The sequence below is a fragment of the Canis lupus genome, chromosome 25, assembly GCF_011100685.1.
Source record: "Canis lupus familiaris isolate Mischka breed German Shepherd chromosome 25, alternate assembly UU_Cfam_GSD_1.0, whole genome shotgun sequence".
Classification (NCBI taxonomy): Eukaryota; Metazoa; Chordata; class Mammalia; order Carnivora; family Canidae; genus Canis; species Canis lupus.
In genome coordinates this window covers 34,295,979-34,322,392 of record NC_049246.1, presented here as the reverse complement: position 1 = coordinate 34,322,392, position 26,414 = coordinate 34,295,979, and the positions used below count along the sequence as shown (strand labels likewise).

Sequence of the window (26,414 nt, the reverse complement as noted above, 5' to 3'; positions counted from 1 at the left end):
GGAAGGGCCTGAGAATTCCAGCTTTCTCAGTGGGACAGTGGGGAGCACTGACTTACAAGCTGGGAGCCTCCGTTAGAGTATGCACTGGCTGCTAATATGCTATCCCATCTTGGTTATTCACTTCTTTCTCTGGGCCTCAGCTTCAAAATTCATAAAATGGGGACTCAGTGTTCCCTGAGGCCCTTCCAGCTCTGACTGTTGCTGGTGAGGCTGGGGATTCTCTACCAGGATAGCAGCCTGGGAGGGAGGAGAAAATGCAAGAAGACCCTAAAAAGTCCAAAGCCAGCCCATCCCGGTAGGGCTCCCCATGCCATGCTCTCTGTGAAGATGCCACAGAACGCTTCCTCATTGCTTACCTTGCCCCAGCTGGGAGCCAGTGATGGCCTCTTTGGCACTCCCAAAGCCCAGCTCTCTGCAGACCACACTGGCAGACACCAGGTCCCACTTGTCGTCACAGATGGTCCCCCATTCTCCATTCTTGAGCACCTCCACTCGGCCCTCCCCGATGTTGGCACCGCCTCTCAACCGCACCAGGGGTTGCTGAAGAGACACGGGGTCCTGCTGAGTGCAAAAGCTGATGCACATTTGGCAGTCACTGACACCCCACTCCCTTCCTGGTCACCCCCCTCCACACTGGTGCCTAGGCTAGGAGCCAAACCTGTGCTGGATTTTGTGTGCTGGAGAGGCAGGGGGGTGCACACAGGCTCACGCTATGCTGTGGGATCTGCTGCAAGCTCCCTCTGCAGCGCTCCCCGGGAGCTGCTGTCCTGGGCTACTGAGGAGCCCATTGGGACCCTCATTAATTTGTCACTCCAACCCAGGCTTGTCTCAGGGGCCTTACCACCAGCATTTGCCTCTACCCCCTCACTCCAGAACCTCAAGCTTTACAGAAAGCAGCTCCTACCCTCAAACTTGGCAGATTCCAGGACCATGATTCTACCTTGCTTAGAACAGAGAGCTATAGCCTAGCCCTGCAGGAGGCTTCAGGGCACTGAACAACCACACACCTGCGATTCTGCTCTGCAGGCAGGTGAGAAGCAGGAGGGGGGACACAGGGAGCCGAAGCGTGGGCCCAACCGAGAAGGCTGGAACTTAGACAATGGACACTGCTCAGGGGCGGGGGGCCTCATGCTGGTCAAACCTACCATGTGTCCCAGGACCGGGCTCCCGTGGGGCCACTACTCTTGTTACCGCTACCCCCGATTCCAGGCCCAAATCATCCTGACTCCTCGGAAGAGGCAGGCCCACCAGGTGTGCAGAGAGGGTGGGTGCTTCCCCTTATGAGGTTTATTTCATGGCACAGGTGTTAGGAGCCACCTTCCACCAGTGTTTTGATCCTACTGGATCCCATTTTACCAGGTAAAAGCTGGATCACATGACTCCATCTGCCCACACCCTGGTCTGCATCAACTTCATATGTGTGTGTACGTGTGTGCATGCATGCATGTGTGTGTGTATGTGGGTGTGTGCATGTGCGCGTGCACCTGAGCATGTGTGTGCTGGGGTCGGGCTGAGGAGGCTTTGAGGCTCTGAGTTACTGTTGATGCCCATCGGATTCAACACACAGGGAACGGGGTGACTATGCAGCCGTTCTGTGTGTTGGAGCTGACCAGAGTCATTGGTCCACTCTGGCCTACTCGGTCCTCAGAAGGCCACACCCGCTGATGGCCCAGCCGCGGTGGCCTGGCTGCAGGTGGTGTTTATCAGCATTCGGGTCCACCAGCCACCTTGAGGGCCGAGGTGTCAGACCAGAACCTGTGTCTCCATCCTCCAGCAGAGGTTCCCACTAGGCCACATCACTCTCCCCCACTGACGGTGCCTCGTGGCTGCCGAGGCAGGGCAGGGCACAGCGACAGCACCCAGGCTTACAGACCTTGGGGACTCTCTGGACCGGGGACTAGGGAGAGAAGAAAAAAGGGACAGGAGTGTGTGCAAGACACTGGTTGGCTTGAGGACCCGTCTAGCTTTAGAAAACAAACCAAAGACACCTGCTGGCTGCAGCCCGTTTGCAGCAAAGCTCTGCCCTTGCCCTTTCCCTTCCCCCACCACCCTGCCCAAGCAGTCTGGTACCAGCAGCTGTGGCTTCCAGGTTCTGGAAACTGCTCACATGGGCTGGTGGCTAGGAAGAGCTCATGGGAAGAGGAGAGAGAGGGGTAGGAAAGGTAGCTGCTCATTTATTAGGGGTCAGACCATCCATGACCCAAGCTTAATGGAGGCAGAGTGACAAATAACCTCACCCCCTCCTGGCAGTGGCCAAGCTTAGTCAGCTGGCCCTGGAGGAAAGAAAGAAACCAAGGGAAAATGTGATGTAAGCCTCACTCCCTTTTTTAAAATTTTATTTTATTTTATTTTTTTAAAATTCCTTTGGTGTGAATTCAATTCCTTTGCTTTAAACCACACAGCAAGAGGAATTCCAAAACAGTAGGTCTGGTATTCTGGATGACACACGAGAAAAGCTCGGAGGCTGGGGTTGAGGCTGTAGGAAGGATGTGGCCATCAAATCATACAGCAGAGGGGACAAGTGAGGGTGTGCGGGGGCTGTGGGAGGGCCAGCCCCGTCTGGGGGCGCCTGTGTCTCCTGGCTGCACACATGCGCTGTGTGGTGGGCCTGGTGGAGGCCCCTCGGGGCGGAAGAGTCATGAAAGTGCTCCAAATAGTTTCCGTACCCCTCGTGGATGGATGGGCTCACAGCATTCATTTCACAACTTTTATTGAAGATTTTTTTCATTTGCCCAAATGCACCACCCCCAGCCTGGGAAGGGGCACCCAATCTGGCTCCTGCCTGGGTTTCCCCTTTCCTTTGGATGAGAGCTATCTATCGCCCAGGTCCTTAGATGTTCACAGGGAGGGGAGGCTGCAGAGGGCAGAGGGGAAAGATGGGAGAGACAGGGAGACCCAGATGAGGTTGCTTGAGCCCGGGGAGGGGCTGTTCCTCCTGCCCCAAGGCCTGGACCCGGCGGACACACCATCTGTCCCCATCATGACCTTTCTTCCTCTTCTTACCCTGACGTACTCAGAGCTGACCTGGAACTCACCCCTGCCCAGGTGAGTGTCGAGGTTTTATCTGGCACAGGGAATCATTTCCTAATAAATGAGCAGCTCCCTTTCCTACGCCTCCTTCTCCTCCTCCTGTGTGCCATTCCCACCCTCCAGCCCTGTGTAAGTAGTTTCCAGAACATGCAAACCACAGAGAGCCTTTGGGGAATATAGGAAAACGGAAGAGTAGGAAAAAGAAAAATGAATCTCCTCCTAACGATTTTCAAGGGAAGATAGAAAAGCGCAGCTTCTGTTTCAGAGGCTGCATCAAGCCTGCCATGGTCGGGAGAGTTCCCTCGTCCTAAGAAGTCAGACACTGGAAATGGGGACGTTATTTATGTGAGCAGATGTACACCAACATGTCTTGAGTGCCCTGACACGCACACACACGCACAGGCGCTGCTGACATACATGGAAGGGGACTGATGGGTACAGGTGACACAGACGTGGGAATGACAGGTTTCCATTCTCTGTGTCTTGGTGAAAGCTTTTGCAGTTTTATCCTTTTGGTTGTAGAACAAACCAAAATATGTTTGGAAACATTTGTAGCTGAGTTCATATGCTTTTGGGAATTATACTGAATTTCCGACAGTTCCAGAACACTCTTCTCCTCTGGGAATTAAGCAGGACTCCCTACCCTGGCCTTCTGCGCCAGGCCAGCAGCCAGCACACAGAACGAGTGATGGTGGATAATGAGGTGCTGTCCTCTCCTCGGTATGTGTCCTCCACAGAGGGGACTCTGGCCTCGGAGTGGAGCAGCAATGGGGGAAGGCCAGCTGGGGGTGCTGATGATTTGGGGCTCGGGCCCAGCTGCTTGTCACACTCTAGAGGTGGCATGTATGGGCGGGGCCGGCCCTACATTCCTTCCCTGTAGAAAAGTGGTCTGGGTTGGGGCCAGCTCTCCTTCTCTCCTGGGGGGATCCACGCCCACTCCCCGAAATGCCATCCTCCCCTCTCCCCAGCATGCCAAGGGGCCAGACCTCCGGCTGCGTCCTCACCTCTGGCTTGTAGGCTTTCCGGAATCTTGAGGGCCCGTCGGGGCTGAAGACCTGGCCAGGCACACAACTCACCACAGCCGGCAGCCCATTCTCACAGGTGACATTCTTCACGGGGTCCAGCGACACCTGAGTGCCAAGCTTGCAGCTGGAGATATGAGCCTCCGTGCCTGTGCAGTCCATGGAGTAGGGCCAGTAGCGCTGTTTCTTCCGGGCGGCGAACATCCTGCAAAGGGTGAGAGGGGACAGGTGACCAGGGCGTCGTGGCACCCATCCACCTCATTCCTTCCACAGCTGGGCATGGGGCACTGGGCCAGGAGCTGTGCTGGCTTCCGGGGATCTGGTGGTGGAAGGAAACGGGTATGGTCTATGCATCTGGAGCTGAGCCCAGCTGAGTTGGCAGGCCCTCGCGGAGCACCTCGGTCATGTGGGGCGCCACGCTGGGCTCTGGGGAGCAGGACCTCTTTTCCTCAGGCAGCTTGTATGCCAGGAGGGGAGGGGTTTAGGAGTGAGATTAACACTAAGGCCTATAAATGCAAAATGTAAAAAAGGATCTAAGACAGGTAAGACTCCTGGTCCCAGGAAACCCTCAGTTCCAAGCAAACCGGAATGGTTGCTCACCCCACCTCTTCACATAATTTCAACATGACCGGTTGTTTCTTGCTGGTGTCAACAAGCAGAACAAGCCAAACATTAAACTCTCTCCCAATGATATCCAAGGTCAAAGGTGTAAATCCAATGAGAAGCAACAAAAAGTCTTAAATCACCCCCTGGGCTGAATCAAAGTATAATATGCCCAGAAATTAAAATGCTCATGAAATTCGGCCACAGACAGTATCAGATCTTCCCCTGGGAGCCAATGAGGCTGATGGTGTCCCCAGAGCATAGCCTAGGGAAGCTCTCAGCCTGTATTACATGTAAAGTATTCCTGTTTATATGTTTTTGGAAGGCGGAATAAAGATCCAGGTGAGTCAAAGTGTTTTCTTGAACTGGTTAACAGAAAAGTTGCTGTGCCTCAGTTTCCCCATCTTCAAATTAGAAGTGCCAATGGGAACTCCTTTATAAGACAGGAAAGTGAAATGAGTTAACACTTGTGAAGCGATTAAAACTGCACACGGGAAGGGCTTTGTATGTGTTTGTACAAGAAATGACGATTATCTTAGTTACAGGAGAAACAAAGGGGCTGAGAGAAGGTGGGGCTCCCCAGGGTTGCCGCCACGAGATATGACCTGAGGAGGGTTGGGGCTGGAGCTAGGCTCGGAATGATGGTGGGATTTGCAAAGGACGAGGGCAGGGAGGACACCCTGTCCTCTCAGGCTGTCCCAGCTCTGTAAGGTCTGTGTGCTTGTCCCTGCTTGGCAGGACCAGTGAGATGCCACAGAGAGCCAGCCAGCCAGACAGCACCGCTGCCAGCTGCCCAGTGGAGGGGCATCCTGGGGCAGGCTGGCCCAGGATGGGGCAGCAGCAGGGTCCTGTTTCTGCTGGTAGGGCGGGCCTGGAAGTTTCTGTTTTGTCTCGGGGTGAACAGGATGTGAACACAGAGGAAGGTAAAACCCTACAGACACCGCCTTTATCTTTCCTCAACCAAAATTTTCGACTGGTAAGAATTCTACTGTACCTGTGCGCACAATGACACAGAATCTTCAGCAAAAGGACTATCCTGGGAAATTCAGGATGTGTGCTCAACATCCCTGTAGCCTACAGTGAAGAACTCTACAGGACGCTGTTAATAATTCCAAGAACCACTGCTCCTCCCCACTTCCTGGATACAAGGCCCCTGTTCTTGGAAACACAACCTCTGCTTGTTCCCCAGGACTCCCCCACCTCGGACTGGAGAACACATTTGGCGGGGGGTGGGTGGAGGTGCTTATAGCTTGTTCCTCATGACTCCTCCATGTTAGGCGAGAGAACACACTCGAAGGCTATCAGCTACATGAGGATTGGCCAGGCCTCGCTGGCTTGAAACATCCTCTTGCTTCCAGCATTCACTGAACACCACTCTCGCCCAGCAACAGATGTCCTGAGCTCTTAATATAGACTGATGCAGCCACAGCAACAGAACTGCTCCCGCCTTTCCCAGAACAGCCCTGCTTGCCTCTTACATCAGCTCACAGGAATGCACCGTGGCCCTCCACAGGCCTCCTTCGGCCTGCCCTCCCCCCACCCAGTGACTCATCAGGGCCAGGCTGGGGGTGCAGATACCAGGCGAGGCGCTGGGGAGGATGCGTGGACAGCCCCAGTGAGGCCTGGTGTTTGGAGAGCAATGGGAAGGAGAAGCAGCTTTGGGCCAAGGGGGAAGCCTGCTTGAGAAAGAGGTGCCTGGGCATAGCTGCGGCAGGGTAACAGGAAGAAGGTTCGGCGGGGCTGATGCATCTGAAAATGGAAAGGCCGCCTGGTTCTTCCCCAGCCAGGGCAAAAGCCAGACTTCGCTAGGGGTTCTGCTAGCTACTGGGTACGTCTACTCCAATTATGAATTCCAGCATCAAGGAAAGATCCACAAGATCGGCTCAGGGACCCACTGGGCCTACTGTGAGATGGACCCAAGTTCAAACTCCATCAATCGCCTGGCCTCCGTGCGCCCCGACTCTGACTGGAGAACCGTAGTGACCCTTGAAGTCTCCTGGAATCAGGGTCGCTCAGAGCCTGTGTCCAGTCGTGCGTGCACAAAAGTTCTCATTATCTCCTCTTCCCCGAAGGACAACTTTTGTAAAAGGCCTTCCTTTGGGGAAGGCTGGGAAACTGACTAACATTGTAAATTTTTGGCAGTGTGTTGGGTCTTTCCTCAAGGGGACCCAGTCTCCCTTTCATTCAAAGGGTCCTGGGTCTGTAAGCTGGCTCAGGTCCCGGAACTGGTGGATGGGTGTGACTCTCTGTATTGGTGATTTTGGTTAGAGTTTGTTCTCTTCACCTAGACTTTCTGTTCACCTAGAAGGAGTGGGAATTCAGTAGGCTTCCAGTTCACTTCTAGGATGATCAAGCAGCCCATGTCATGGGTCTGCAGGAGTTAAGCTGTTCTGATCACTGCTCTGACTCTGCTGTCATCTGGGAACCATGCCCACCTGGCCTTGGGAGGCTGAGTGCTATCACCTGGGGCCCCCTCACCAGGGTCCAGTCACCCACACTGCAGTTAGGGTGACATATGGCCTGCAGAGAAGAGCTACTAGGGAGCTCTTAAGAATGCCCCAGTTTCCCTTACAAATGTATTCTTCAGTCACAAGGGAAGTGGACCCTCTCAGGGTGGGTGAGGTCTCAGATGACAAATCCACTCCAACATTCCAGTCTCCTCAAGCCTTTGAATTGCTTCCTCTACATGAAACCAAGGAGATCAGACAATTCCATTCCGCTCACGGTGGGCCACACTCTGGTCCATGTTTCAGCCAACCCACCAACTCTTGGTAACTCTTCCTAACTCCAACATTCGATGCAGAATCTCAGCTTAGTGAGCTCATATCAATTAATCAGTGTCAACACTGGGGTCCTGATTTAAGGAAAAAAATGGCCACAAAATGCTCCTGACCCCAAGAATGGGGCCCTGAAACTTGGGCTTCATTAGCTCCAAGGGGCATTTAGGGTTCCCTGGGCCAGAGTAGCAGTCAGCTCATGGCAAAGCAGCCCTTGGTGGGGAAAATGACTCCACTCTTGGTGACCCTGTTGGTGCGTGGAGTCCAAGGGACATGCAGGAACCACCTGGCGCGGGGAGGGTGGTGGGCAGAGAGGCTCTGATGAAGAGCTGTGGTCAAGGCCCCCCTGAGATAACCGAAGCCCCTGAGCGTGCCAGTTAGCAGACAGAGCAAGAGGGGAGAGGCCTCAGGTGCTGTCCAGGTGAACATCTAAGGTTGCGAAGCTCCTTTGGACCTGGTAGCTACTTGGAGATGGCTAACCCCACCAGAGAGAGAATCACTTTGAAAACAATCTCCTTCCTAGGGTGAAGGGTCTCCCTGAGAGTGAGGGTTGTCAGCAACAGCAGGATCAGGCTGCAGGAAGGGCCGAAGGGAGCGAGGGAAAGATGCCACTAGAAGGTGCAGATTCAGGAACCATGCAGGGTGGCCCTCGCTCGGCTCCCACACCTCTGCCATCCGGTGCCACTAAGCATGGCTGTCTGACCCCCGGTTCCCAGCCCTGCCCTTCCCCGGCTCCTAGACTTAACAGCCAGCCTGTGGTGGGGGCCACCCCATGCAGCCAGGCCCTGCCTCTGGGGCAGAGCAGAGCAGGAGCTGGGGCTGAACGTGGCAGCAGCAGAGTGGAGAACACACCTGGGCTCCCCTGCGGGCCCCAGTAGGTGGGCCCTGTGACCCCCGAGCCCCCTGCCCTGCAGGCCTGCATCTCCTTCTATGCAGACCAAGGCTTGGACCAGGTGATGTCTGAGGCCGCCACGTGCCCTGGAAGTCCCAGCTCATCACTAACGGCTTCGTCCAGCCGGCTGCCATCACAGCCCCCAACAGCACCATGGAGGCAGAAACGTCCCCCAGTGTGCCTTTCTCTTTTGGGACCTAATTGTCAGCTGAGTCTCAGTGGCTAAGATAAAACCAGCCTACAAGGTTTACCGCCCGCCTTCCTGCCCCTCCATACCCTCTCCAGCTAGAGGTCAGGCCTCAGAGCTGGTTTGCAGCAGCAGCAGTTAATCATCTCCCAACTTGGCTGAGAACACCATCCACCGCCGCCGCCTTGGATGCCTCCCAGCCCTTGGGGCCCTTTCCTGTCCCAGTTTGAAAAGGGAAGCCAGACACAGGGGCAGGGATGGAAGGAGCTTAGAGAGGATCGCCCGGGGAACAGCTGCCAAAACAGAGCTGAGACCCCTCCTTGAAAGCAGGATGAGGACTCAGGGCTGTCCTCAGTTGGGGAGATAGTTTTCAAATGCCATCTGAACAAGCCACGCGCTGCCTGGCCTTGGTCCGATGGCAGCCTTCCCACTTCTAGGACTTGGCTCAGATCTGTCACCAGGCTGGGGGCTGTGGTAGGGCCAGCCAGGGGTGGGGTTTGCTTTTCTTGGCTCCAATGGGTCTGAAAAGCTGAGAAGGTGTCCCCAGGGATGGAGCTGACCAGCTGGCGGGAGTTGTCCAAAGATTCAGAGGCCCGAGACCACTCCACCTCCCAGCTGCCCTGTGTAACCAGGAAGGTTTGGGCTGTGTCTGGGGCGGTGGAGGATGGGGGTGGGAATCGACACTGTGATTACCCCTAGGGGTGTTGTGAGCCTGCCCTGCTGCCAGTGCTCACCCCTGCAGTGGATTGGGAGCTCTAACCAAAAGTGGCCAGGACAAGCCCATGGAGGATCTGGAAGGAGAGCTAGGCTTGGTCCCCACTCCTCTCAAAGCTAGAGACCTGCGTTTGGATTCTAGTTCTAGCATGGCTCTCTGACTTTCTTTCTTTGACTCTGAAGCAGATCCCCTACTTCTGGTGCCATGAGAGTTCGATGACTAGGAGCCGAGCCTTCCACACAGTGAGCACTCAGAAACAGACGTCACTGCCATTAATAGGAAGAGAGAAGAAGAGGGGCCCCTGGGTGGCTCAGTGATTGAGCATCTGCCTTTCGCTCAGGTCATGATCCTGGAGTCCTGGGATTGAGTCCTGCATCAGGTTCCCTGCAGGGAGCCTGCTTCTCCCTGCCTATGTCTCTGCCTCTCTCACTGTGTCTCTCGTGAATAAATAAAATCTTTTTAAAATTTTTTTTAAAAATTAAAAAGAAGAGAGAAGAAGACCCCGCACCAACCAGAGTACACCAGCAGCCAGCCTGGCACAGGCCCAAATTCCTTCACTGGACACCCCTTGGGGCAGGTCACTCGAAGTCCCATTAGTATCTCCCTCCTTCCCCCCGGAGACACTAACTTTGGAAACCATAACGGGAACTGTAAGGTTTAACCGGGACGGGTGTGAGTCAAATCGAACCATTTTTCAATTTCCTGACAGTCGCTGAAAGGTTTCTCCGAATAATCATTTAGTGAGGAAAAGCAGACATGTCTTCTCAAATCGGGCCTGCCCTTGCCCTGCCTGGCCTGGCTATTACTATCCTTGTCCAGCCCCCGTGGTCATGAGCCTCTGCACTGAGACAGTGGGATTTTTCCAGGCTGGAGCACCTTGCACTTCATCTCTGCCCTAATAGTCCCCTCAGCCTCCCTTTGTCATGCTCTTGGGGTCTGTCTCCCACAGGAGCAGGAGTTTCTCAAGGGCAGGCTTGCTGGAGGGGGTCACTGGTGGGCCTGCCGCGACGTGGGACAGGAAGGACTCTGCTTTGCATGGGGCAGAGGCACTCCAGGAGGTGATGCTTAGCAAGGCAGGGCAAGAGCCCAGGAAGCCGGGGCTTGAGCAGTCCCCTTACTTGTACACTTTGGCGTTGTACGTCTTCTCCCCAGGGAAGCCAAACATGCCGCAGACCACACGGGAATTCTTGGCTGTCCAATGCTTGTCACAGATCTGCTTCCAGGTCTTGCCATCCTTCACCTCTACATAGCCCTCTGTCACGGGAGTGCGCTTGCGGTAGGCGGACAGGATGGCTCGGATCCGGATGTCCTCCACCTGGATGTTCAAGTTCTGGGAAGCAGGAGGCACAGAAGGAGAGGGGTTACTTGCCTGGTCTGGCCATGGAGGGGCGCCCCACAGGCCAGGCACTCTGCCCTCAGAGCCCGCAGAGCAGGGGTGCAGGGGGAGCAGGAGAGGCCAGGAGCCATCCGAGAGGGGCCCGAGGACCTCAGCAGCTTCACCGACATCCTACAGAGAGCCCGGAGAGCACAGTGCAGCAGCCTCCTTCTGTGGGTTTTCAAAATAAGTGCAGAAGAGAGGACATGCTCTTTAGATTTTCAAGTTCTATCTTAAAAATAATTTGGATTTCGAATTTTACTCCAAAGCATGTCTGTGTGCACACGTGTGCCTGTATGTGTTTGTCTCCCCCCGAAGCTTTCAGGAAAATTGAAGTGTCAGGCGGATGAGCCTTGGCCATCCTAAGGCTGGTGGTGCCATCTTGGATGCTGCTTCATCCCCTGGCATTGGTGTTGGTGCTCGGCAATGAGAAAATCCCAGGAGAGAAGAGGTAGGGCTTGGAGAGGTTTGTGTAGGGACTCAAGGGGTAGGGATGGCCATGGTCACTGGGCTGTAGCAAGGAAAGGAAAGATTCCAAATGACCTGAGGCGCTTGGAAAGCCCTCTCCTCACCCCCACTCCCACCTCCACCCCCATCCATCTTTCCAAGGCAGTGACAAAAGAGTTAGGACCCCGACAGGTGGAAGTGGCTGGGCTTGGGGCGGGGGGGACTCTTGCCGCAATGCATCATGGGCTCTCTTCCCCATACCTCTGACACTGAGTGGCAATGTCCTTGCCCCAGAGGCCCAGGGATTTGGCAGGAAGACAAGGGGCCTCGAGAGGCCAAGCTGGATGGGAGGAATGGGGGGGCACCTGGCGTTAGTCATATCTGTGCCCCCAGACACTATGGAAGCTCCCTCTGGAATCTCTCCTCCTCTTTCTGCACCTGCCCTATGGGACCACCACGAGCTCTTGCAAGGCTCCCTGGGTCCCTGCCTCCAACCCCTCTTCATCTATGAGCTACAGGGCCAGCCACTAGAGCTCTTCCTAAAACAGAGTGATCTTATCCCTTGACCATAAAATCATGCCCAAATTACTTAGTGAGGTGCCCATAGCCAGTCATAACTCATCATCCACAGCCCAAAATCTATACTCAGATATGGTTAACTGCAATATAACAGTAACAGCCTCCGTATGTGAGCCCCACAGGAGTGTTTTATGTGCATTCTCTTACTTAATCTTCAAATAACAGAGTGAGGTGGTTCAGAGCTATTGTCCTCCCATTTTTCCAGATAAGAAAACTGGCTGTTGACTCTGTTATAATCTCCCACGAACCACCTAGAAGCAGGGAGTGCAGTGTGAGCTCTCTGAGCCGGGCCAAGGGGGAGGAGGGTGGGGCCGGGCAGGGGTGCCTGCAGAGACGATCCTGGCAATCGAGTGCCTAAGCTCCTGTCCAGCCAGGATGCAAATGAACCACGAGGTTGAACAGAACCATTATTTGGGTGCCCGGGGATTCATGCCTCCTTACCCTGGCTTTAGGGTGCAAAGGCAGGCCCTGTTTCAGCAGCCTGGCAAGGCAGTGGAAAGTATGTGGGCCGGGAGTGATGGCATTTGGCCCTGGTTCCTTTCCACGCAGAGAGGAATGAAAGCGCCAGGGGCAAGACTGCGTTTGCCAGCAATCCGGGATTGCTTGACAGCCTCCATTCAGGCCACAGGACCTGTGCCATCAAGACACGTGGACAGGGGCAAGCCAAGAGAGGGCCTGAGCTCTGGACCAGCCTCTGGACCAGCCCCCTCCTGCCTCTTCCCACCTCGGGAGGCGGGGCTGGAATTCCAGCATGCAATGCACGAAGCCCAGAAGGAAAGTTACCCCAGAGGCACCAGCCCTGTGACTCCACAGGGCAGGCAGCCCAGGCGGACTTTGTTAAATTCACAGATCCTTCCCTACCCTACTCCCCTGCCCCCCGCTCCCCGCCCCCCCTCCCTGGGTCAGCAGCACAGGCTCACTATGTGGAGATGTAAAATGTGACCCTCAGCACCCCAGCTACCACAGTGGGAGACGGGACACAGTGGACTCCTGTACCCTTATCTTGATGCAAGGTGGCATCTCTTCTGCAGAAGTATGACAGTGAGGGGGAGCCAGGTGGGCTCGAGGATGTGGGAAATGAGGCTTGGAGAAGAGAAAGTGCTAGAGTGAGGCGTCCTTGTCCTTATTCTCCCACCAAATCACTGTGTGTGTGTGTGTGTGTGTGTGTGTGTGGTGTGTGTATGATGCTGTGTATCTCTGTGTGTGTCTGGAGCGTGAGTCTATTTGTGCACCTATGCGGTGCAGGAGAAGTCCAGAGGGCCTTGTTCTCTCCAAAGCCTTAGAAAAGTGGTCAGGGTTGTTCCCTCAAAATGGAATGTCTTCTTTTCTCCCTCATGCAACCAACTCCTTCTCATTCCATCAGGCTCAAATTCACTTCATTCATTCACTCAACAAAATACAGTCTCTGCCCTCGATGGACCAGGCTTCCTCTCTATGCCCCAACCACAGGACCCTGTCTCTTCCCTGAATAACAAAAACTTCAAGGGCTCTCACTTACCAAACACCAACCAACCAACTCATGACCACGTCAGGCTCTGTGGTCCCTCAATTCCCATGACAATCTAGGAGCAGGGCAATGGTACACTCATGTTCCAGGTGAAAAATGAGAGAACTTGGCAAGACTTCACAATTCTCCAAGTTCACACAGCCAATAAGTAGGTAAACAAGGGTGAAGACCGAGTTTGGACTCTGGACTGGTGACCACTGGTCTCTGCCCTCCTACCCATGCCCTGTCCAGCACAAGGTACAGAGTAGACCCACACGGGGCAGAGCCAGGAGCTCAGCTTTCTGGGTGGTCCCTTTGGGGCCTACACGTCTAAAGTCCGTCCTGTGCTCCAGTGGGGAGGAGCCATGAGTCAGACCCGAGCCTGCGTGAGAGAGGGGCTGCCTCCCAGCTGCGCCTGGACTCCGGCCAGAGGGCAGCAGGGAAACCCTTCGTGGCGCACATTCAAGGCTCACTGCTAGCTAACTAGCTCACATAGGCCTCTCAGAGACTTCTGTGCAGGAAAACACACACATACACACAGAACTTCCCTCCTTACTTCACCGCTGTGGAATCTCTTCCATCACCACAAGAGTTAGATTTTTTTTTCTCAGAAGTTCAACTCCAAAAGAGAAGAGAAGATGTGAACCACTAAAACACAGACATGTTTTTCTTTCCTAACAAAGGGCTCTCTTGACTTACCGGTTATATATTAAACCCTTTTGGGCCAGAAGCTTGTAATGCATCTGGCACATTTTCAAATTAAAATGAAAGTCTGAATGCTGTCTCTTGCCAGAGCTAAGAGTTTACCCAGGTCTCCAAAAAGGCCTCCCTCCAAGAAATTCAGAGAACCTTCTAAACTTGTGCTACTGAGAACTCATCTCATCCCCAGCAGGGCTCGAGCCTTGGGAGTGATGATCACCCACGTCCAAAAGGGAAAGTCAAGGTGCAGGGAGGTCAGGACCTGCCTTGCTTCAGCCAGTGAGCTGGTGGAAAGAAAGGCTGGTCAAGGAGCACCAGGGCAGGATTCCCAGTCTTGTGCCTGCAGGACATTTCACTTTTGCAGCATCTGTGAATGACTTGCAAAAATTCCACAATGTGACCATCTGGGGCTGTCGCCAAGGAGGAAAAATCACCGATTTTGAAAGTCGAGTTGAAGATTGCATCAGGTAAAGCTACAGTAGGGGGAGGCAAGGCAAGCCAGACGACAAGGATGTCCCTTCACAATTTGAAAACTCGGTACTAGGTGCAAAGTCTGTCAGCTGGGAGGTGTGTTCGTAAGGGCCCCATCTTAGCCCAATTATCTTCCTTCCCTCTGCTCGAGAAGCTGTTGTTGAATATCAGCCCAGGGCTCCTAACCTGAGAAGGCATCCCAGGAGAGGTGTCCAGGAGGAAGGATACGTGGTGGCGGGATACGCGAGTACGCAGTCCTCCCAATGAGAGTGCATGGCTGGTCAGTTCCACATAATTTCTGCTTGCTAAGCAAGCCTCATCCCTCTACTGTGAACACTTCCTGCATCTTGCTTTCTAGCTCTGAGCTGTCTTTATTCAGCTATTTCAAAAACTGGCCCTCCAGAACAGAGATCCATTTTCCCAACTACTAGCTTGGCACCTTCCTTAGCACCTCAAACCAAATACATCCAAGATACCCTCAACCTTTTCTCCGCTCACCAAGTCAGGCTTCCGCCATTCCAGCTTGCAGACCACAAGCCTCACCTGCCTTCTGCACCTGCCCCTCCTCACACCTACCGTCCAGCCACTCAGCAACACCTCGTCTAGCCTTCCATCACTGTCTCCTTCCCACCTCCATTTGCCAGTCAGATGGCAATGAGAACCGTGACGTGAAATGACTAGCTGGCATCTCACACGGGCTGAGTGTCTCCCCACTGTGGAGGAATTGCTGACCTGGTCCACCTCACACACCAGCGGCACAGTCATCCACCTTGCCCACTGCGTAGTCATGTCTTGCACCAAGCTTTCCCATGGCTCCCAGGCCTTAGGCATCCTGCTCTAATCCATAACACCCCTTCCCTTCCCTTTTTCCAGCCAGCGACCTTCTCTCACTGCCATGGATATCACTCCTGAAAGCCCAGCATTCAACCTCCCGGCAATTCTCTCTTCCTTCTCTCTGAGTCCCATTGACCTCAGGGACAATATCTCATTCATACATTTGAAAAATGTTTGTTGAGTGGTACTACAACCCAGGCACCGTGTGAGGCCCTGGGACACACGGGCCAACCAGACAGGCAAGTCTCTCTGTCATTCATGACAGAGGAGGAAAGACACAATACCATCTCTTTCACAAAGCCCCCTTCCCCAAATATCTGGTCCCCAGAGATCTGATCTCTTTATTCCCCTCGCATTTGCTTTCTGAGTCACTCGGTTAGTTAGTCCTTGACTTATCCTATCTTGTATTATTACTATTTTTCTTTCCCTGCGTTTTTGCCACCTCATTGATTCGTGAGTTCCTAAAGGCAGGATTGGGCCTTATTCATTTCTGTATTGCCCATGGCTCCCAGTGCCAGACATGACACATAGTGGGTCCTCAAATATTTTTGGAGTGAACCAATAGTAATTTTTAAAAATCCAATTACAGGAATTTATCTTAGCTGAACATTGAGCTCCCAAGCCAAAAATGTAATAAAGACTCCCTTTATTCTTTGTTTAATGCAAAATAAACGAGGCAGCACTTGCCTCTCTCTTCATAGCATAAGCACTACTTGTGTGACTTATGGATGGACGAGCAGAAGTCTACACTTTCTCCATGCGCTCCCTTGTCATCTAGGCTATTATCACCCTACCTTTCCTCTCACAATCTGATGCTAAGGCAGTTAATGAGCTGAACCAAAAGCTGATCTGACCCTCAGCACACATCTAGATGGTTGAGTTTAAGTGGGTATCATCTGTCAACACATGAGGTGAATTGTAGTAGAAGAATCTGGCCACACTGTAATTGTCTCCTTTTGATGATCAAATCAGGAATTCACAGAGTAAAGAGCTAAGTCAGAAGTAACATTCTCTATCCAGTGACTTCTACTGGGTCAGATGGATGAAGTAGAAGAGAAAAGGCATTGCGGTGATTTCTGCTCCTCCGCTCCATGTGATGGACAGCACTCGGGTGGGGGTGGTGTGGGGAGCTGAGATCATTCTGAGCCACCAGAGGAAAAAAACAGCAGTCTGTCTGGGCCCTCCTCCTATAAATCAAGAGCCTTACAAGGCTGCTGGAAAATCGAACGCTCTGTATTTCATTTTCCAACCAGAAAGCACTGGGGTAGGTAACAGAGACTGCTTCTTTGGAGAACAAGCAAGCTCTGCCGTCTGCAGGAAGCTGGCAGGACACCTGTTCCAGCAGGGGGGCTGAGGCCACAGACCAGCCAAGTCCTGGGCCAGCCTCCCAGCTGGGGTCCCTACTGCTTCTCAGGGTAAATTGTCACCATGGTAACGAAGTAACAATTTGTGGAACTGTCCTTTACTACTAGACTGGAATCTCCAGGAAGGCAAGGCTGTCCACCCCATCAATCTCTTTATTCCCACTGCCTGGCATAGTGTCTGGTGCTCTATTAAAATGTATCAAATGAACACATGGCCAGATACAGTCCAGCTACCTTAGCAACAGACTCCTGGGGATCCAGTGGGAGGGAGTCCTTGGCACTGACCCCTCCCGCATGGTTGAAGTGACTCATTTGAACTCCTCGGTGCACTGCAGCCCCACCCTACTCACACCACTGGGCCACTCTACAGAATGGATCCCCCAACCAGGGCAATGAGTCTTTCTCCTGCCCGCTTCTCCCATCTTGCCTCCTTTCCATATATAATCTCCCATATTCTCTGTTCTCTCCCTCTCCAAACTGCCACAGATGTCCCATCCGATTCATATGTTCGAACTCTGAGTACATGCTATCCATCCATTTATTTCATCCAAGATAAATTATAATGCTACTTATTTATTTCTTCTAACAGGTAAGTATGATGTTGTTTACTTACTTATTTCACCTCTCACACAATTATAATAATATTGATGCTTTTCAAAAAGTTGTGTGAGCCACACCCCAGCCAGGAATCAGGTTCCCAGATTTGTCAGGATGCACACAATTTCAAATATTTTGTTCTGTTACCTGCATAAATGCCCTTTTGCTTTTCAGATGCTCTGACCTATTTTTAGTCAGGAAAATAGGTCACCCTAGAACTATATTTATTTTTAATCTTCTTTTATTTTTTTAAAAAGATCTTATTTATTTGACAGAGAGAGAGAGTGAGCGCTCACCAGAGAGCACGGGGCTGGGGGGAGCAGGGGGCAGGAGAAGCGGGCTCCCTGTGGAGCCCGATGAGGAGCCCAATGTGGGGCTCGATATGGGACTCGATCCCAGGACCCTGGGACTATGACCTGAGCCAAAGACAGATGCTCAATCGACTGAGCCACCCAGGTGCCCCCTTAGAATTTTTGTGTCCTTGTGGTGGCTGGCAAGTCCTGACCACATAGAGATTCAATAAATAGAATCATGGAATGTTAACACCAGACAGGATCTTATACATACATCCTTTTGCCCAAACTCCCTGTGAGCTACAGGACAAACCCAGGACAGCTAATGTGATGGCCCAGCTCAACAGGTCAGCAAGACGGGGGTTTCAGAGGCTCTGGGCTTCCACCATAACTCCTTACTCCCTGTGGGAGAGTCTGGCACAAACTGCCTACTTGCTACCATTTCTCCTCCTACCACAGAGGGAGCCCGTCCAGGCATCCTGCGGCCATCAGGGAAGAAGCAGGACTACATTTAGGTTTGGAGGGACTCCCACCTTCAAAATTGCACCAAGATGAGAACAGACCCCTTTTCTTTCTGAAACTACCCAGTACAACCTGTCGCACCCGCTCTCTGGTGGCCGGGGCGGTGGGGAATGGGCAAGGGGTCAAACTTTTGGCTGGAAAGCTCTCAGACCTTCCTAGAGGCCCCAGATGATGGTGAGATAAGACTGCTGCCGAGGGGGAAAACTTGAAGCATTCTGGCAGCTGACAAACCAGGACTCCTGGAATTTTAAGAATTCCCACCAGCCTCTGTTCCTGCGGTTAAGAGAAGAAAGAGCTTTCTTCAGGTCTCAGGGTCCTTCCAGAAGGATGTGAAAGTGTGGAGGGGAGGGGTACCAGATTCTCCCAGCAATGTCCTCTATGGCCCTCTGTTGGCCTCTGCAGATCTCGGGGCTGCCTGCTGTCACAAAGAGGAACTGAGGCTTGGAGGCCACTTAAGGGATGGGCCACACCTAAATCTCATGGCCTGGGGGTTTCCAATCAGTTCTGGTAACCTAACCACCTCGCAAAAGAGCCTTTAAAAAATGGGTACGTAAGAAGGTGGTGTGGGAAGGTGAAGAAAAGGAAAAGATCTGTATGTTCCCTGATCTCACAGCACACGGCTCCAGCCTTGAGCCCTTCTATGAGCACATGACTTAGCAATGTGCAAAACAGCCTGAGTAGAGAAGTTGACTCAGGAGGGCATCTGGATTTGTAATCTCTTCTTATCTAATGCTTTTTCCAACTTGTCCAGTGCCACAGACAGGAAACAAAGCCTCTCAAGTTAAGAGCCTCTGAAATCCTGGGAGGTTTAGTTGGGGCTCTGTTTCCTAGGTTTATTTTTTTATTTTTTTATTTTTTTGTTTCCTAGGTTTAAAAAAAAGATCCGTTTGCTTGGAAGCACGAGTATTTTGCATTTCAGAATCTGCTCCTGCTTGCCTCTTTTTGAGAAGGTTTTGAGGACTGGCCTCTGATTCATTGGCCTTATGAGAATGCTGTTTGACGGTGAGGTGTCCAGAGACCCAGGAAGGGTCAGGCACCCCGGACACCCAGCTGCAAGTCTCAGACTCCACCAGACTGGAACTCAGGGGTCCTGCCTTCAACTCTGGGGGTCTGAAACGGGCTATACAGCTAGATGGGACAGTACAGTCTGTGTCACAGAGACTGGATCTGTGAGAGAGTTCTGGAGAACTGAGACTGCCTGAATTTTCTGGATGCCGTGAACCAAGGCTGGTGAATCTGCAGGGCTAACCTACTGTAGCACTTTATAGTCTGCTAAGCACTTTGACAGAAATCATCTGAATTCTTTCCTCTGCAGAATATTTAAAACTACCTAGTAAATGATGAGCACAAGCACATCTCCATTTTGATGGAGAAAACCACTGCCACTCTGGTTTACAGACTACCATAGTTGGAAGGGAGAGAAATCAACCAGCTTATCTTAATAAAGAAAGGACTTGGGCAGCCCGGGTGGCTCAGTGGTTTAGCGCCGCCTTCGGCCCAGGGTGTGATCCTGGAGACCCTGGATCGAGCCCCACGTTGGGCTCCCTGCATGGAGCCTGCTTCTCCCTCTGCCTGTGTCTCTGCCTCCTTCTCTCTCTGTGTCTCTCATGAATAAATAAAAGTTAAATCTTAAAAAAAAAGAAAAGAAAAGAAAATGGACTTGCCCCGTGTTTTGGCTGCTTGCCAACAGGTAGCCCAGGACCTAAACCTATGAACTTTCCCTTGGTGGGGTCATTCATATGCAGGAGATGTGCTTCCTCCCTTCTTTAGAAGGGAACTCATGAAGTGTCAAAGAGCCCCTGAGGATGCCCCAAGCAGACGCAGGAGTCCACTGGAAGCACAGTTAGCTCATTGAGTGAAATTCATCAGCCAGTCTCCAGGGCTTAGTGATTCATGCCTCGGGCATTCCAAAGTGGGATGAACTTGGTCTAGACTGATGCTCAGTTTTCTTCCACTCTCTGCTTGGAGAATTCCAATGTACTGTGGAGAAGGCACAAGCCTGTGAGAGTCATCTCTAATAGTCTGTGATCTGCCCCCAGTCTCCAGGAGTCAATGAGGATGGATGTTAGAGATCCAGGCCATACCCTTCAGAGTAGGGGTGGGATGAAATGGGACGGGGTGTGTTGGGGGGGGAGGTGTCCTCACCACATTCATTAGGTCAGTCATTTGCTCCTGGGATCATAAGACACAGAGAAAGCATTAGCTGGCATCTCCTTTTGACCAATACTCCACTCTTGGCCACTTTTGAATTTATGAACCCTGAACTGGGGAAGTCGAGGGAGGGCCTTAGTGCTCACACTTTGACGTGGAAGAGTGAAGGTAGAAAGTCTGCTACTGCTTTCAAGGCCAAGGTTGTGTTGGCCCAGAGAAGAGGCAGGGAGACAGCCAGAGCACACACACCAGCAGGCATCCCTTCCGTGCATGTGTGCGTGTGTGCGTGCATGTGAGAGAATGAGACAGAGAGAAAGAGAGAGATGCCCATTCACACAATGGTGTACACTGCCAAGAACCAGCTATGGGCACCCCCCTATGTGGGTTGAGTGTGTTTTCATAAATGAAGAGTAACAAGGGATCTTAGAACTTGGCAATCACCTCATCCTGCTTCCTTCCCAGTGCAGGAATCTGGCTGCAACATTCCTGGCAGGAGGCCATCCCCTTCCTGCTTGAATTACTCTAGTGACAGGGAGCTTGCTACTAACAGGCTAGCCCCATCCACCGTGGGGCAGCCCTAAGCGTTACAGAGTTTTCATGCCGAGCTGAAATCTATGTCCCTTTACCTTCTTACCCATCTTGGTTCTGGGTTAGAATAAATCATGCATCCTCTCCACGGTAACTTTTCAGTTATTTAAAGAGATGTCTCCTCTTCTCTCTATTTTGTCACTGTATCTTCATTTCCTTATACGATATGACTTCTAGATCTATCTCCACCTTGCTGGTCTGTCCTCTAGCTAAGAGATGGCCCCTGAACTGAACTCTGTACTCAGTTCTTGATCCAAAAAAACAAAGAGTTTAGGGGATGAATTCTTCCATTTGTGCACATTCACTTTTTTTTTTCCCCCACCATATCATAGCTTTGGCTTATACAGAGCTTTAGGTCAATCTCCTTCAGGGATTGATTGATTGATTGATTATTTATTTATTTAATTTTATTCACTCATCCATGAGAGACACAGAGAGAGAGGCAGAGACACAGGCAGAGGGAGAAGCAGGCTCCACGCAGGGAGTCTGATGTAGGACTTGATTCCGGGACCGCGGGATCACACCCTGAGCCAAAGGCAGATGCTCAACCGCTGAGCCACATAGGCGTCCCCCCTTCAGGGATTTTAAAGATATAATCAATGTTTTTCAGTCACTCTCCCTGGCTTTCATTCTGTAGCTGATTTTTTTTTCATGAACCTTTAATAGGACCTTCTATTCATCCCTAATATATTATAGTTTGGGCCTATTTATCTCAACTTACTGAGGTTTTTCTGAATCTCATTCAGTAATGTTATATCCCAGCAATCCCTTCTAGTTTTGTGTCCTCTACAACTTTTATCAGTGCACATTTTCACCTCCATGTAAATGTCTGCTGTTAAAGAGGCAGGAGCGGGACCCCAGGAACTACTGTTAGAGACCATCCACTGTGCTCATATTGATTAGCTTGCAGTTTTCCTAGGTACTATTAGTCACCGCACTGTGACCCCACCTAACTCCATGTCCACCAGCCTACATCTCTTCCTCTCATCCAAAAACATTTAATAGGGGACATTTCTTTAGCCAAGAGGAATGATTCCATGATTTCAGCCACTGACACAGGCTATTACATGAGGTATTTTGGAGAAACTTCTCAACATCCCACAAATATCCCTTGTAGTTGGTCTGGGCAGCTCCCTATCCATTAGGCCAGCCCTGACAGTAAGCATGAGCTTTAGCCACAAAGTCCTAGATGGAGTGGCAATTCTCGAAGTTTCTCCTTAGACATCTTGAGATGTGGGCCTTTTCCCGACCTCCACTGAGCTGACACCAAAGGGAAGAGGTTACAGGGGATTACTGCTCATTAGTTCAAAGTTTCCACAGTGTCTGGAGTTCCTTTTCCAGTCAGATGAGAAAGCTCCCAATGTGGCTCATGGTAACCAGCCTGACTGTACAATAGCAAGAGGGAAGACTTCTAGGAAGATGCAAAGCGTGGAAGGCTGTGGGAGTCATCCCACTCTTCAACCAGTTATCCTCACCATAGCCCTCTCTGGGTTACTGTAAATTCACTTAGAGTCTAGGCTCTTTGCCTTGGAATGATCCTCCAGCTTTGCCAAGGCAAGCATCTTGTCTTCTCAGGTTATAAGGGCCATGTTTTCTTTCCCTAATGGTATTCCAGACCACGCTGTGTGTACAGCAGGTACCCAACAAAGGTCCAGAATAAAGACAGGTACTAAGCTTTTGTGGGGGACTCTTAGAACTTCCAGAATACAAAAGTACTTCTTACTATATTTTTGGGTGTCGTTTCTCCACCTAGTCTACCCAGTCAAGGTTCTGTTTTTTTCTAGGAGCCACATTCAATAAACACTTGAATGTTTGAATGTTGAAGTGCCATATCCAGAATCCTTTTTCCAGGATCATTTTTTTTCTAATGGCAGATGAGTCTTTTCATTCTCCCACTGATATTTTGGCCCACCTTTTTATTCAAACTACTAATTACTTTTTTATGATCGGAAGACTGGATCGTCACTTGATAATCCAATTGTATTATCCTGAGGTTCTAGGCTGAATAGAGGCCCATTGTAGATCTTACAAATAAGCTCATTTTTCTATTAAGCAGGGCAATGCAATGAAGGAATGATTTGCTTCTATGTGCTTCTTATCATTGTTTAATTTGATATTTGATCCTGGGAGGTTCTTCACCTATGGGGATAAGGATCTCTGGTATGTGTGTGTGTTTTTAAGAATGTATTTATTTATTCTTCACTGACACACACACACACACAGAGAGAGAGAGAGAGAGAGAGAGGCAAAGACACAGGCAGAGGGAGAAGCAGGCTCCATGCAGGGAGCCCGATATGGGATTCGATCCCAGAACTCCAGGATCACACCCTGGGCTGAAGGCAGACACTCAACCACTGAGCCACCCAGGCGTCCCTCTGGTATGTACTCTTAAGAAGAAAATTTAGGGGGCATCCCTGGGTGCCTCTGCCTGTGTCCCTGCCTCTCTCTGTCTCTCTCTCTATCTCTCTATCTCTCATGAATAAATGAATAAAATCTTTAAAAAAATAAATAAAAATAATCTTTAAAAAAAAAAGAAGAAAATTTACGGCTTGGAAACACCATTCCTACCAGGTACCTAATGCTATTTCTATTGGATCTAATGGTGAATTAGGTATACCCTATCCCCCAGGAGCTTCCAATCTCATTAGAAAGGGGGTGCTAATTATCCCATGTGAAGTCATAAGCAGTGGAGATGGGAAGTGTGAAACTGGGCTGGACAAGCCCACCTTCCAAATCACAGACTTTACAGTAAAGCAAACTTACTGTCGATAACTGGAACACTAAAGTACATTAGCTCTTTAACAATCTTGTCTACTACTCCCAGCTAAAATAGCAGCATTTGAAGAGTGTCAGCTAGAAGTGGTCTGACCTTGCCATTTGAGAGAAAGGTGGAAATCCTTTTCCATGCTATAATGCAGGTTTACACAAGTTCCTGGGCGTATGCAGTGTGCTCTAGGAACATATGAGAAAAAGAGTAGGATGGCTGTGAGTCATGAAAGGAAAATGTCTACCATAGTCTGGGTAGAACTTCCTTTGGAGCTCAAATAGGGCAATTTTAAGTTGCCTTTCTTCAGCTTTGGTTTTTAAATCACTCACTCTGGAGAAGGACAACTGCCATGTCTTAAGGACACTCAGGCAGCCTATAGAGAGGTCACGTGCAGAGGATCAGAGGGTTCCAGCTGACAGCGAGGAACCAAACCTGGCTAACAGCCACACGAGTCAGCTTGGGACAGGACCCCCAGCCCCAGGTGACCTCATGAGAAAATTTGATCAGAGTCAGTCAGCTAAGCCACTCCTGGATTCCCGACCCTCAGAAACTAAGTGAGATAATAAAGTATATTGTTTGAAGCTGCAAACTTTGGGGGATAATTTGTTACATGGCAATTAATAACCAGTACAGGGCAGCCCAGGTGGCTCATCAGTTTAGTGCCGCCTTCAGCCCAGGGCCTGATGCTGGAGACCGAGGATCAAGTCCTGCATCAGGCTCCATGCATGGAGCCTGCTTCTCCTTCTGCCTGTGTCTCTGCCTCTCTCTCTATCTCTGTGTCTCTCATGAATGAATAAATTTAAAAATCTTAAAAAAATAATAACCACTACATTTTCCCAACTGAAATGGCAAACTCCTAGGCAGAGCACAGAGGGGCTTTCATGTCTGCCTTTATAGCTTTATTTCATACTACTCCCACATTCACATTTTAGTCTTGGGCAGTACTGACCTACTTATCATCCCCCTTCATGCCTCAGGGCCTCGGGGCCTTCATCCAAGCCATTCTTTGTGTCTGGATGCCTTTTCCCCACTGGTGGTCTCCCTTACTCCAGAAACCCTCCCCTCCGATGTCCAGCATCAAGTCAGGCTGCCTTGGGTCCCTTCCTTAGCACTCACACGCTATTCTTGGAATGGGCAGGTGAGAAGTGAGTTACACGTAAGAAGGGAAATAGTCATGTGTGGGAATCATTAAGAACACAAAACTTGCCTCTATATGGTTGACCAATGAGTTGTCAAATTTGAAACCAGGAATCCTTTTGTCACTGCACACCACGCCCACGTCTTCTGTGTGCTTGCAGTCGGTGACACCCCAGCCATTGGAGGAGCAGGCGGCAAGGGTGGCCTCTCTGCCTGTGCAGTAGATATTGTCCAACCAGATGGGTCCTAAAGGAAGCAGAGAAGAGGGAGACCAAGAGCCGTTGAGTCTTTGGAGGGCACCAATGTCATAGAGGATTTTTCCCTAATTTTGATAATTACTGTGGTCATCAATTGATGTGTAGTATGTTTGAGATACCGGATATAGTTCTAGGGCATCTGGATTCCCTTTGCACAGTAGGCAGCTGACATGGTAGACTGAGTGTGATTTGGACAGAAACCAGATTTGAGCCCAGATGTCACATAATAGAGTAGACAGAGCCAAGATTTTGGATACTAAGCTGGGTTTCATTCTGGCAGGGTCACTGAGCTATACGACCTTGGTCAAGTCAGATACCTTGTCAGATGCCTCAACTGCGGCTGTGTATGGACCAGAGATAATACATGGCACATGCCTAGTTTATTTTTGGCTCACAGTTACTCAAACAAGGCAACAAGGATGACGATGGCTACTGTAGTTAGACTGGTTGTGGCACCAGTCAGACTCACCTTCCATCTACAGCAGAGGCTGAACTCTGACCTCTCAGTAAAAAGGTAAGCTAACCTGCACCTGAGGGTTTAGAGTTTTTAAGGAATTTCTATATGTATCACCTCCTCTGACTTCCCCATGCCTCAGGGATAGTCAGCCCACCTGACACACAGAGCTCTGGCTCAGAGGGTGGCTCATCCTGCAGGGCCACCCCGTGAGCCCAGAGCCTGGTCCATTCAGTGCTCTTCTCTCTCCCTGACATTTCCCCTGCTATACTAAAGCCACAGAGCTGCCCCATCACCTTCCAGAAGTCAGGTGAAGGCAGGGCTGGTGGGCCCTGTGCAATTCTGCTCACCTCACATGTCTATACCTGATTTGCACCAAGTAGAGATGTGCACTTCAGTGGGCCAAGTGCTAGAGGGTTTGTCACGAGATGCCACCTCACACCCATTAGAATGGCTACTGTCAAAAGGAGAGAAAATATCAAGGGTTGGCAAAGTTGTGGAGAAACGGGAACCCTTGTGCATGGGTGGTTGGCAGGAATACAAAATGGTGCAGCCACGCTGGAAAACAGTATGGCAGTTCCTCAAGAAATGAAAAATGGGAGATACAGGCTTCCAGTCATGGAGTGAGGAAATCACAGGGATGAAAGGCACAGCCCAGGGAATAGAGTCGATGGTACTGTCATAGCATTGTGTGGTGGCAGATGGGAGCTACGCTTGTGGGGAGCACGCACAGACTTTTCGAATCACTAGGCTGTGCGCCCGAAACTAATGTAATGCATGTTGACTATATTTCAATAAATAAATAAATACCTAAAAAATAAAAATGGGATTACCCTGAGCCCCAGCAACCCCCACTTCTGGGTCTATAGCCCAAAGAACTGAGAGCAGGGTGTCAAAGGGATATTTGCACACCCATGAGCATTACAGCATTATTCACAATAGCCAAAGGCTGGAAGCAACCCACGTGTCCACTGACAAACTGCAGTATACACACACCCTGGACTTACTCAGCCTCAAAAAGGAAGAGAATTCTAACACAGTATCCAACGCGGATGAACCTTCAGGGCCTTATACTCAGTGACATAACCGATCACAACATGACAAAAACTGTAGATTCCACCTAGATGAGGTACTTGGGGTAGTCTAGCTCCCAAAGACAAAGTAGAA

The 26,414-nt window shown here is 51.0% G+C and overlaps 1 protein-coding gene across 2 annotated transcripts in view; it reads right to left on the bottom strand.

Annotated features, from left to right (window-relative positions):
* The window catches only part of LOXL2 (lysyl oxidase like 2), a 91,586-nt gene that overhangs the window by 28,874 nt on the left and 36,298 nt on the right, over nucleotides 1–26,414 (bottom strand). Inside the window, exons 3-6 of one of the 2 annotated variants that reach the window (XM_038573799.1) lie at nucleotides 24,607–24,782; nucleotides 10,345–10,556; nucleotides 4,035–4,257; nucleotides 357–558 (exon numbers count right to left, since the gene is read on the bottom strand). In XM_038573799.1, the coding sequence (XP_038429727.1) occupies nucleotides 357–558; nucleotides 4,035–4,257; nucleotides 10,345–10,556; nucleotides 24,607–24,782 (813 nt within the window). The remainder of the gene's footprint in view (nucleotides 1–356; nucleotides 559–4,034; nucleotides 4,258–10,344; nucleotides 10,557–24,606; nucleotides 24,783–26,414) is intronic. The other variant, XM_038573800.1, reaches the window with a different exon arrangement.